Here is a 13204-nt window from a genome sequence, read left to right as displayed (position 1 = left end):
TCTTGCTGCACTTCATGCAAATAATCAGGTCAAGTATAATAAGACTAAAGTTTATTTCATAAACACGTCAGTCCTATCATGATTTGTTTTTGTGTGTTTCTTGGTTTTTGGTTTTTGGTTTTATTTGAGACAGAGTCTCGCTCTGTCACCCAGGCTGGAGTGCAGTGATGCAATCTCAGCTCACTGCAGCCTCCGCCTCCTGGGTTCAAGCAATTCTGCTGCCTCAGCCTGCCAAGTAGCTGGGATTACAGGTGTGTGCCACCATGCCTGGCTAATTTTTGTGTTTTTAGTAGAGATGGGTTTTCACCATGTTGGCCAGGGTGGTCTTGAATTCCTGACCTCAGGTGATCTGCCCACCTCGGTCTCCCAAAGTGCTAGGATTATAGGCATGAGTCACTGCACCTAGCCCATGATTTGTTTTTAATAAAAACAGGGACTGGAGAGAGAAAACTTATGTTTCAAAAAACTATAGTACACCTGATGTTAGCTGTGCTTGACTTTTTCCAGCAGTTTGGCCTAAATTCTAAACTGTTGACAGGCTACAAGTTCCCAAACTAATGCTTTCAAATCTTTACTTTTAAAACTGGGAATTGCATTCCTTATTCTGGTACTCATTATTTACCTTATAGTATGCTGTTCTCTTAAATGTGGTACTAAAACTATAGTTGACAATAATAACACCTTTATCATGCAAGCCTTGTAATCTCAGCCAGGCCTGCATGAGTATGCTCTGACAGTTGCAAAGTGGTTCCACTCCTTTCACCTTGGGGTCAACACCTACCCCCACATGCCCCTGGTCAACAGGAAGAAGTTAGAATGGTCTTTGCCCTTTTTCTATCTTCATTAGCCAACACCTGAAGATAAGGCACTATAAAACCCAAAGGGTTTTTTGGGATTGAAATTGCCATTGCAAAATTATAACTGAGACAGTGAAAGAGAGCTGACATAACCAATTCCAACTTGCTTCTAACCTCCAAGCTGTCCTTGTTCATTCCTGGGTGCAGGCCCAACTAACTTTGGGAGGAACTTATAGTTTATAGGTTGAAACAAAGATGATAACAGCCCTTTCCCAAAACAAATCCCCTTCTTGCCTGGGGACTAGACTGATTTTATAGGACTAAGAAATTAGCCACAAAATTATGTTTTAGGAATCATGTAGCTAGAGGCTACAAAATTCTGACCCTCCCCGAATTGCTCCTGGGGGTAAAATCACTATTGTAAAGCCTAAGACCAGTGCTTGAGATATTTTGCAGACCCTGCACTTGATGGATCAGCTGGTACCACCCACATTGATAAACTGGCTCATCTGATCTTGTGGCCCCCAATCTGGGAACTGACTCAGCACAAGAAGACAGTTTCAACTCCCTATGATTTCACCTCTGACCTGACCAATCAGCACTCCTTGGTGGCTTCTCCTTGCCCAAGTTGTCTTTAAAAACTCTGATACCTGAATACTCAGGGAGACTGATATGAGTAATAATAAAACTCCAGTCTCCCACAAAATAAAATAAAATAAAATAAAATAAAATAAAATAAAATAAAATAAAATAAAATGCNAAAATAAAATAAAATAAAATAAAATAAAATAAAATAAAATAAAATAAAATAAAATGCTTAAAGGGAAATCTAATTATTTAAGATTATGTTCAAACATTAAAGACTTCTTTAAAATGAGTGTTAAAATTTGCTAGACTTAGAATAACAAATTCACAAATTGAACCTAAAAATATAAGACAGGATTAAGCTTTTAAATTTTTATTACCAGAAATCCACTCTATCCACTGCAAATCTCTCGAAACACCCTTCCAAGCTTAAAGCAAACATCTCTCTTCCTTGCCATTAAGGGATATTCTCTTGTATTATTTCATGCCTATCCTCTATTCTCTCAATTTTCTCTACCTGGAATGCATATGAAACAGAATATAGAATTTCTAGATGTATTCTTCATGTGTATTAACTTTTCTTTCATACTTTTAATCTATCATTTTCTTGTATTTTGGGAGAATTTCCCACTTCTCAGCATTTATTTTTATTGTTCCCATAGCATACATTGACTTTTGCTTCACCTTATCAATCCACATCCAAGATACAATTAATACATCCTTTATTAATGAGCTTCTCTAGAAACAAAATGATGAGGAGTGTACCACGACCAAGCCTCCCATTTCAACAATAAGCTGGAAGTTAGTGCAATCAGAGGTTGCAGCTTCCCAAGCAAAGGAGATTGGAGAATTACAGAAATCACTAAGGAGTTGGTATCACATCAATAGCCAAAGTTGATATTGCTTAATAATCAGTCCCCACCCTTCACTTGCCTGTGTATACAGCCGCAGAGGCTTTCCATCCACAGGGTTTTGTGTGCTTTATAAAACGTCCTTCAGTCTTTCCTACATTAACACCTGCACTAGAAATCAAACACTGATTTATGTAAAGGTTTTCTCCACTTCGGTTATGACAAATGAAGCACAGGATACTCCAAGAAAGTTTGGCAAAAGCTCAGGAATTGAGATCCTAGGTTTTTGGAAGAATGGAGACAAAATACAAATATAAAGTAAGGGAGTAAACCTCCATCCCCATCTCTTCTTTGATAAGGTTTTCCTTTCAGAGCTAAAGGCTTTGGAAATATATAAACACTATAATGCCTGATAATGATAGAGAGGGATGGGCAGACGGTCAGGGGCTATTTTCCCCAGGGCGGTCAGAGGAGCACCTCTGGGAAAGGACCACCCTCAGGAGAGTGGTGCTTTCCCCCATCTATCTTAGCCTGTTGCGTTGCTATAAAGGAATACACGAGGCTGGGTAATTTATAAGAAAAGACGTTTATTTGGCTCACTGTTCAGCAGGCTGTATAGGAAGCATGGCACCAGCATCAGCTTCTGGTGAGGAGCTCCAGCTGCTTCTACTCACAGTGGAAGGGGAAGGGGCCTGGCATGTGCAGAGATCACATGGTGAGACAGGAAGCAAGAGAGGAAAGGGAAGTGCCCAGTCCTTTTCAACACCAGCTCTCAGGAAAACTCTCTGGGGAACTGAAAGAGTGCAAACTAAGAGGACGGCACCATGCCATTCATGAGGGATCCACCCCCATGGCCTAAACGCCTCCCACTAGGCCCCACCTCCAACACTGATGACCCAATTTCAACATGAGACTTGAAGGAGACAAACAAATCATACATAAGCCACAAAAGCACCCCGCCATTCTTTATACTCCTTCCCAGCTTTATTTTTCTTCATATAACTTGTTATTGCCTCAAATTATAAAACGTATTTGTTGACTTTGTTATTGACTGTCAATTACATCCCATGGGAATGTAAGCTTGATGAAGACTGGGACTTTGGCTTAAGTACTGCTATAGAGTACCACTGTATTCCCAGTTTATTGAACACTGCTTGGCACATGGTAACTGCTTAATAAATATTCACTGGATGATTGATTTCATTGGTACCCAGGGGTTAAGTGTAGCCTGAAACTAATTTTTCTCATCCCATGATCTAGAGCTGAAAACCTTTCATATTTTTGTTATAAAATATTTTTCACGGTTTCAGAACATTTACTGAAACATACTTTTTTATAAACCAAAACCTTTACAAATTGTACTTATTGATCTAAGGTCTCCTAGCACGAGTGAAGAAAATATGACTGTCTCATTTTGGCTCAAGTTCACAGTTTGCTAATTTTTCATGTCATTCCATAAAAATGTGAGTCATAAACTACAAATCCAATAATGTAGCCATAAAGTTGTCATGATAGTGTTCCAATGTATGCTCATTAGAGGCAGATAGCCCTAGAGTATGGATGTAGCCCTGAACCAAATATTCCTCCTTTGAGAACTCGCTGAGTTGATTTTACTTGTAATCTCTGTGTGCAGACTACAGGAGTGGAAATTTCTGCTCTCTCACAAAGACTGTAGACTATTTGCACTTATAAGTTTTCAAATTTCCAGGCTTAATCTGGTTCATGTTAATTATTCCTGGTGTTTCTGCTCAGGCCTAGATACCAGTGATGCCAGCTTCACATAACTGCTGCTGATCACTCGCTCACTCACGCCTTTGAAACCCAAGCTTGTCAAAATCATAGAATCTTGTGGGTCTAGCAAACAGCCCTGAGAGATAAGACATATATGGGACAGAATGCCATGACCCCCAAGGGCTGTGGCATGCGGGCGTTTTCATATGCCAGAAACATCCTAAGGTTCATGGCATTATTCAAGACAAACCTTTAGACATTCACATCTGCTCTTTTCAAACTTATGTGACAAAATGAATGTGTCCAGTTCTGGGGCCTGAAGAATCTGCTCACCTGACTCTTCAATGTCACTGGGACACGTATGAGACTAGGCAGCCTTCTGGACTTGCCAGCGCTTCTGGGAAGCTAGGGAGCCTGCAGAACTTAGTTGACCACACTTCAGCTCCAGCTATGCACAAGGCTGCCTCCTTTCCTCCAGGTTTGGGTCATCCCTCAAGGATTCGTGCAATCCTCCTTCCTATTCTCTCATAGCAAATATAGGTCTTTGTAATGAACATTGTACTAAATTATTAGGTTGACATTGAAGAAAAGACATTGCTTTTCAATGGCAATAACCACAATTACTTTTGCACCAACCTAACAGCTTTCCACATGCTTCCATTTCTAGATTCATAAAGTGTGACGACCAGAAGAGCTCCATGGTTCATTCAATTCAATTCCTTACTTTAGAGAAAAGTACATGGTGATTGCCAGAGATCTAAAGGCTGGTTAATGGTAGAGCCAGAATCAGAAACAAGATTTCTTGACTCTCCACTGGGGGGCTACTTAGGTCACAGACTAGGTAAGGGGTTCTGACTTTTTACCCAAGCATTCCATAAAAGGCTTTTCCTTGTTTTAACCTTTCGCCTATTGTAACAGAGGGGATGGCATGGTGGCCACGCTATGGTGCATGATGACTTTTTCCTCTTATGGACAACACCCCAGTCCTCCTTTCCCAGTCTCTCATGGCTTTGCAACCATGTGTCCTAGAGATCATGCCTTTTATCTTCTCTAAAAGATCACACACCCCAGGAAGACTTCTGGCCTACATTCCCTGTGGAGGACTTAGGTGCTATAGTGATGTCTCACGAAAAAGAATTTCTGTGTCCTGCAGATTCTTCTGCATGACATAAAGGAGGAGCATAGTAAATAACAAAAACAAAGATTTCAGGTGTCTGCACCAAAATACGTACATTCATTTATTTCTCATTGCAGCAACAAGATAAACAAGTGTAATTCCATGGTCAAGGAGTTACAAATAGTAGTAAGCCCAGTAACCTTGAGCATATCTATAAGGCAAATAAAACACATTTTTTTTTCATAGTGTGGGCATCCAACTTTAGATAATCTGGAAAAAAGTCACTCCAGCCCCTGAATACCATGATATGCATGATGTGCAAAATGAAAGTATCACCCAAAACATTTTCAAAGCTAAAAATAAAATATTTAAATTCAAATACTTCAACCAAATTGGAAATACAAACAGTACACTGAGAGTCATCCTTAGCCAGCTGTTCTCCAACTAAAAGATCAAGAAACAAAACAAAGAACAAAGACAATGTAAAAAAAGAAAAGGTTTCTCTAGAAAAACTGGAAGCTCATCAAAGTCACATTTCTTCTTCTGATTCTTGTTCTCGTTCAGCATTTTTCAGCAGTCCAACTTCTGAGGAGCAGAGCCTCTTAAGTCTAGATTTAACCAACCTGAGGAGAAAGAAAAGCATCTCAAGTGAGACGGTGTTTAGAATAGAAAGCCAGAGCAATATGCACCTATATACCACAAAGTCTAGATTATTTGGGCAACTGGGGAAGGCAACCCAAAAAGGAAAATTACTTTTATTTGGCTTTGGAGTTGCCTGAACATTTTTGTGGATTAAAGCAGGGTATAAGTAAACAGATACAATGTGGCTTTCCAATGTATTGCATCATTGTTTAATTAGGCATCAGAAGACAACTTTGATTATTCTTTTTCATTTTTTCTTTTTCTTTTCTTTTCTTTTTTTTTTTTTTTAATGAGACAGAGTCCTGCTCTGTCATCCAGGCTGGAGGGCAGTGCCGCAATCTTGGCTCACTGCAACCTCCGCCTCCTGGGTTCAAGCAATCCTCCTGCCTCAGCCTCCTCAGTAGCTGGAATTACAGGCATGTACCACCACACCCAGCTAATTTTTTTTTTTTTTTTTTTGAGACAGATTTTTGTTGTGTCGCCCAGGCTGGAGGCTAGAGTGCAGTGGCGTGATCTCAGCTCACTGCAACCTCTCCCTCCTGGCTTCAAGCAATTCTCTGCCTCAGACTCCTGATTAGCTGGGATTACAGGCACCCACCACCACGGCCAGCTAATTTTTTTTTTGTATTTTTAATAGATATGGGGTTTCACCATCTTGACCAGGCTGATCTTGAACTCCTGACCTTGTGATCCACCTGCCTTGGGCTCCCAAAGTGCTGGGATTACAGGCATGAGCCACCACGCCTGGCCAATTTTTTTATATTTTTAGTAGACAAGAGGTTTCACCATGTTGGTCAGGCTGGTCTCAAACTCCTGAACTCAAGTGATCTGCCTGCCTCAGCCTCCCAAAGTGCTCGGATCATAGGCATGAGCCACTGTGCCCAGCCAACTTTGATAATTTCTAAAACAATTAAGAGAATCGCTGGGCTGTGGCAACCCGGATGAAACCAAGCTCAGTTGAGTTTCTCCACTAAAGCCACATCTTACTGTGTGTTGCAAACAGGTGCTATATCATATAAAGGAAGTGCATGAAGCCCTCCTCTAGGGTTGGCAGCCCAAGTCAAGGCCCATGTCAAGTCTGGGCTAAATTTAGCCCCTACTTCCTACTACTGGCCCCTTCCAGGGGAATCTTTTGCGCAGGGGACAAGCTGTTCAGCTGCACATGATGCCTCTGCCGTGATGAATTAAGAAGCTCAAAGAAGTACCCTCCATCATGGTGACTGTTTTCACAGTTTAAGAGAATCTGGGCTGGGTGTGGTGGCTCACGCCTATAATCCCAGCACTTTGGGAGGCAAGGCGGACAGATTGCCTGAGGCCAAGAGTTCGAGAACAGCCTGGCCAACATGGCAAAACTCCATCTCTACTAAAAATACAAAATTAGCTGGCCATGGTGGCACATGCTTGTAATCCCAGCTACTCAGGAGGTTGAGGCAGGAGAATCTCCTGAGTCTGGGTGGTGGAGGTGGCAGTGAGCTGAGATCATGCCACTGCACTCCAGTCTAGGCGACAGAGAGAGACTCCATCTCAAAAAAAAAATTAAAACAAAACAAAACAAAGAGAATCCATAGGCCTGGGGGAAGCAGGTATTATAATTTTTGACACTGGAAGATGTGACACTGATTAGCAGCTGAAGTTCAGCAGGCTCTCCACTTCTCTGATGTGAGAAAGAGTATGTCATAAGAACTAGGCAAAGCTTTTCCTATGCATCATTGTTATAAAGGCATTGTGCTGTGGCCATATCAATAAAGCATAGTTAACTCCCAGAAATACATAGGAATATGCAAACAAATTTGATAAGCCAAATCATCAATATCATTCTTCACAAATGAAAAACTTCACCAGTCTACCTGCATCTTTACCCTTGTTTTTTGCCACAGTTTTTCTGATGAAGGTCTGGCCTGCCTGTATCAATATGTAATGGCTTTTCTTGTGCTCTGAGAGGGATTTTTGAAATACTTCTGTGGAACTAACTTAAGCTATTGCTTAAGTTTATATCAAAATATATCAGAAAATTTAACCCTTGGTCTTATCTTTTCAAGAGCAATATGAGAGCAAAACTGAAAAGCATATAAAACATGATTTCCAAAAAAATGAAGCCTATATTTAAATAGCTCTACAACATAGATCTATTACCTATTAAACAGCAAACAAGGGTTTACTGAGACTCTACTATGCGTTTGACAGTGTGCCAGGAGGTGTGGGCACTACGGAAAGGGTCTCATACTCCAGGAGACACAATCTAGCCAGTAGACAAGACTAACCCACATGAGCTAATGGTGAACATCACAAGAGAGATCCCAATTGTTAAAATGCATGGTGGAGATGACGGGCTGTAAAAACTCTTCAGGGGAGATGAGCAAGAGCTAGAGTCATCACAGAAGGTTTCACAGAAGAGACGCGCATTTAATGTGAACATGCCAGGTGGAGGGAACTGCGTGGTCAGAAAGATTAGGATAATATGTGTTGGGGGTAGAGGGGAAGGTTGGAAAGTAAAAAATGGAGTGTCCGGTTTCCAGAGTACTATAAGTGGATAAGAGGCCCATTACGGGTCTGAAGGTTTTTGAAACAGGAAGAGACAGTAGTCTTCTTTTGGCTCTGGAGGGGAGCTGACATGAGGAAGAGCATTTCCTTGGATGCTGGCACTGATCTTGAAGGCTTTCCAGCCCCTAAGGAGATGAGGCCCAGCAGTCAGCCTAGAACAACAGGGGAGAAGCCACGTTTCACTCAATGGCAGAGCCAGCCTTGACAAGGAGCACATGCACATGCTTTGGAGGAACTGAATGGGACTAACAGAATGAGAAGGTGGAATTTCCTAGTACCCAAAGCACTTAGACCTCTAGAAGGAAGCAACTATAGATCAAAGTGGGCTGACCTGCAGCTGAACAGAGACAGCTGAGAGCTAGACAAAGGAATCATTTCTTCACTCAGTGCCTCAGCACGAGAGCTGCTTCAGCAATGACGCACAAAGAAGCACACAGCAGGAGGGGTGACTTGGGGCCCATGTCTAAAGCGAAGAGTGGAAAGTTGGTTCTAACTGGGACCTCACTGGGCCTAGCAGTAGCTACTGCATTTTAGGAATCAGAGAACCTGCTAGATGTGTAGTGTCCAATACGGTAGCCACTATCCACACATATATGGATATTTAAATTAATAAAATTAATGTGGCACGAGCCACATTTTAAGTGCTCAATAGCTAGTGACTACCATATTAGACATTGTAGATACAGAACATTTCAATCAGCACTGAAGTCTAAAGGATTAGGTGCTGGAGCCTTCATGCCTGGTCATTGAGATCAGCCAAACCAATTGTGGTTCGGCATTAACTACCTTAGAGAAAGGAACTGTGATCACCCCTTTCTATTCCTGCTCATTCTTCAAGCTGCAGCTTCACTGTCAATTGTAAAGAGGCCTCCCCTGAATTCCAAGAGTGCTTTGTTCTTCTACTACTTCTGTTTATTGCACTGTATTTTCATTGTGCATCTCCCTAATTTAGTCCTAATTATAAGACTAAAAATTCCTCATGGGTAGGGTCCATATCACATTCATTTTTTTTATATACCAAAGAGGAATAAAGAAGAGGAGGAGGAGGAGAAGAATAGCAAGAGAAAGAACAACAACACAATAATATTTATTGAGCTCTTATTATGTCCTAAGCTTAAATACTCGATCTCATTTAGGTCTTATTATTTCCCCATTTTACAAACAATAAAACTAGTACTTAATGTGGTTAAGTAATTGGCCCAAAGTCATACAGCTGATAAATAGTGGAGCTAAAAATATGTGTTCTTATAACTCTGTTCTACTGCTCCTTGCCCACTTATGAAACATTATACTGGGGTTCTTATAAAAAATGTATTCAACTGAATCTGACTTTTAGAAATATTAGTCAATGTCAAATTAGGCAGACACCTACATTTAATGGAACAGACACAAGTTGGTCAAAAAAGGACTCGAAACTTAAGAAGTGCTATAATTGAAGTATCTACACATGGGTAAATGGAGGACTCACTATAGGCAGTGCAGGGTGAGGGAGACCATTCAGAAGAGAGAAGAGGAAATAGCATACACGGAGACACGGAGGCACAGAGGAGTGTGATGAAGGGTAATGCGAGCATCAGACGCACAGCCGAGGCACTCTTGAGTGACTCCAACTTCAAACCAGCATTTATTCTTTTTACTGAGAATTTTTGTGTTTGCAGATAATATTCTGCTGTGCTACCCTGTCTTATGGGATGATAAGGAATGAAATCCCCTTTTGAATTTTCAATTCAATACCACTGAGTCTTGATAATCACATACCAAGGAACAGAACTTCCATGAACAGAAATCGCTAACTTACCAGGTGATGAAAGCATAATTCATTCCAACGATGACAATGGTTATTGCATAATGCCAACAAAAGCATACGGTAAGAAACAAAATATTTTCATGATCCACCAGATCCCATGCAGGACCTCCACTGGGGGGATACAGGACAAATCCAATCTGTAATTTAGAACAAAAAGCACATATTAAAATAACCAACCACATTCCCAAAAATGGTACATTTCAAAATGCTTGCTTCCAAGGTAAATAACTAAGTTAACTCCAATTATCTAAGATGTAATCGATAAAACATCAGGTTTTGCTACCTGTTTTAGTAATATAGAGGGTCTCTGTCATATTTTCATAAAAATTTTAAAAGGACATTTAATGATCAGTTTTCAAAATATAAACAGTCATCTCGCTAGGAATGTCTGAACTTTAAGAGAATGTTTTCGGTTTCTACGTGGTGCAGTTTCAGTCTGTTATTTCAAAATTGGGAGTACAAAAAGGTTTTAAAATAAATAAATGCCCACAGTTAACATTATATTTACTGCTAAAAGACTGAAATCTTTCCCCCTAATATCAGGAACGAGACGTTGATGTCTGCTTTCACACTTCTATTCAATGTTGTACTGAAAATCTAGCTACAGCAATTAAGCTAAGATTTAGCTAGAGCAATTAAGCCATGAAGAAAAATAAAAGGTATCCACACTAGAAAGAAAGAGGCAAAAATATCTACATTCACAGATGACATGATCTTATATATAGAAATTCCTAAAGCATCCACAAAAAAACTATTAGGGCTAATAAATGAGTTCAGCATAACAGCAGGATACAAAATCAGTATACAAAACAGTTGTATTTCTACACAAAAGCAATGAACTCAAAAATAAAATTAAGAACAGTTCTGGCCAGGCGTGGTGGCTCACGCCTGTAATCCCAGCACTTTGGGAGGCCGAGGCGAGCGGATCACGAGGTCAGGAGATTGAGGCCATCCTGGCTAACACAGTGAAACCCCGTCTCCACTAAAAATACAAAAAAAAATAGCCAGGCTTGGTGGCGGGCGCCTGTAGTCCCAGCTACTCAGGAGGCTGAGGCAGAGGAATGGCGTGAACCCGGGAGGCGGAGCTTGCAGTGAGCTGAGATAGAGCCACTGCCCTCCAGCCTAGGTGACAGAGTGAGACTCCATCTAAAAAAGAAAGAAAACAGTTCCACCTACAATAGCATTAAAAAGAATAAAATACTTTAAGAATAAATTTGATCAAGGAGGTTTAAGACTTGTACACCAAAATCTGCATAACATTGTTGAAAGAAATCAAAGAAGACCCAAATAAATAGAAAGCTATCTCATATTCATAAACTGAAAGCTTAATATTTTTGAGATGGCAATACCACCCAAAGCAATCTACAGATTCAATGCAATTGCCATCAAAATTCCAATGTTCTTCTTTTTTTTTTTTTGCAGAAATGGGAAAAGCTGATCCCATAATTCATATGGAATTGCAAGGGATCCAGAACAACCAAAACAACCTTAAAAAAGAAAGCTGGAGGACTTCAATACTACAGAACTACAGTAATCAAAACAACAGTGTAGTACTGGCATAGTGATAAACATTTAGATCAATGAAATAAAATTGAGAGTCCAGAAATAAACTCATATGCCTATGGTCAACTGGTTTTTGACAAGGGTGCCAAAGCCATTCAATGGGGAAAGAACAGTCTCTTCAACAAATGGTGCTGAGATAACTGGGTATTATATGCAAAAGAATGAATTTGGACCCTTACCTCATATATAAAATTAACTCGTATATAAAATTAACTCAAAATGGGTTAAAGACCTAAATATGAGAGCTAAAACCACAAAATTCCTAGAAGAAAACAGGGAGAAAGCTTTATCACTTGCAATTTGTTGATTTTTTAAAGCTATGACACCAAAAGCACCATCAACCAAAGAAAAAACAGAAAAATTGGACTTCATCAAAATTAACTTTTGTGTTTCAAAGGACACTATTAAGAAAATGAAAAGACGACTCAGAATGAGAGAAAATATTTGCAAATCATATATCTGATAAGAGATTATATCAAGAATATAAAAAGAATTCCTAAAACTCAACAAAAAAAATTTTAAAGGGCAAAGGACTTCAAGAAACATTTCCCCAAAGAAAATATACAAATGATCAATAAGCACATGAATAGATGATTGATATCATTGCTTATCAGGGGAATGCAAATCAAAACCACAATGAGATACCATTTTTTATTCATTAGGCTGGCAATAATAATAATAATAATAACAAATATTGGTGAGGATATGGAGAAATTGAAATCCTTATATATTGCTGATGGAATATAAAATGGATAATCCTGATTATCTGGATAATGAGGATAATAAGACATTAAAATGAGGATAATAATATATCCTCAAAAAGGGCCATTGCAAGGAAATGCCTAAGCACTGTAACTGACACATAGCCAGTATATGGCAGACATTTGTAGGATTATCCATGATATTATCTTGGTTTTGAATTTCATTTAGTTTTAGAAACCTGAAATACATTCATCCATTTATCTATCTATCTAATTTTTCACTGGGAAAAAATTCTGCAGCTACTGTGGTAACAGTTTTGCACTTCCTCAGGAAGTTAAATACAGAATTCCATATGACCTGTCAATTCCACTTCTACCCAAAAGAACTGAAAATAGGTATCCAAACAAAACTTGTATACGAATGTTCATAGCAGAACTATTAATAATAGTCAAAAGATGAAAACAACCCAAATATTCAAAAACTGATGATGGATAAGCAAAATGCGGTATACTCATACAATGCACTATCAATCAACCATAAAAGGAATGAAGTATAGGCAACAACATGGATGAAACTTGAAAACAATTATACTAAGTAAAAAGAAGGCAGACACAAAAGTTCACATATATTATGATTCTGATTACATAAAATATCTAGACTATCTACTGTCTGATAGATGGTGGTACCGCCATGTGCTTGTCATTTTATCCTCACTCATGTACATAAATGTCACAATAATTCTTAGTCCTTGAAACAACCTCAAGAAGAAGACATCATCATCCTTGTATGTCATAGGAAAAGATTGGAACTCAAGGACTTCAATAACTTCCCCCAGTATTACGAAATGGCTGAATGACTACGGTAGGGA

The 13204-nt window shown here is 39.5% G+C and overlaps 1 protein-coding gene across 3 annotated transcripts in view; it reads right to left on the bottom strand.

Moving 5' to 3' along the window:
* Window positions 1-5168: 5168 nt before the first annotated feature.
* The window catches only part of TMEM45A (transmembrane protein 45A), a 79458-nt gene continuing 71422 nt past the window's right edge, over window positions 5169-13204 (bottom strand). For all 3 annotated transcript variants that reach the window (XM_025377441.1, XM_025377438.1, XM_025377440.1), the window contains 2 exons: window positions 10063-10208; window positions 5169-5704 (listed from right to left, as the gene is read on the bottom strand). In XM_025377441.1, the coding sequence (XP_025233226.1) occupies window positions 5611-5704; window positions 10063-10208 (240 nt within the window). In that variant the 3' untranslated portion in view covers window positions 5169-5610. The remainder of the gene's footprint in view (window positions 5705-10062; window positions 10209-13204) is intronic.

This window comes from Theropithecus gelada, chromosome 2, assembly GCF_003255815.1.
Source record: "Theropithecus gelada isolate Dixy chromosome 2, Tgel_1.0, whole genome shotgun sequence".
Classification (NCBI taxonomy): Eukaryota; Metazoa; Chordata; class Mammalia; order Primates; family Cercopithecidae; genus Theropithecus; species Theropithecus gelada.
The sequence above is the reverse complement of the archived record's forward strand: the minus strand, read 5'-3'. Positions and strand labels throughout refer to the sequence as shown.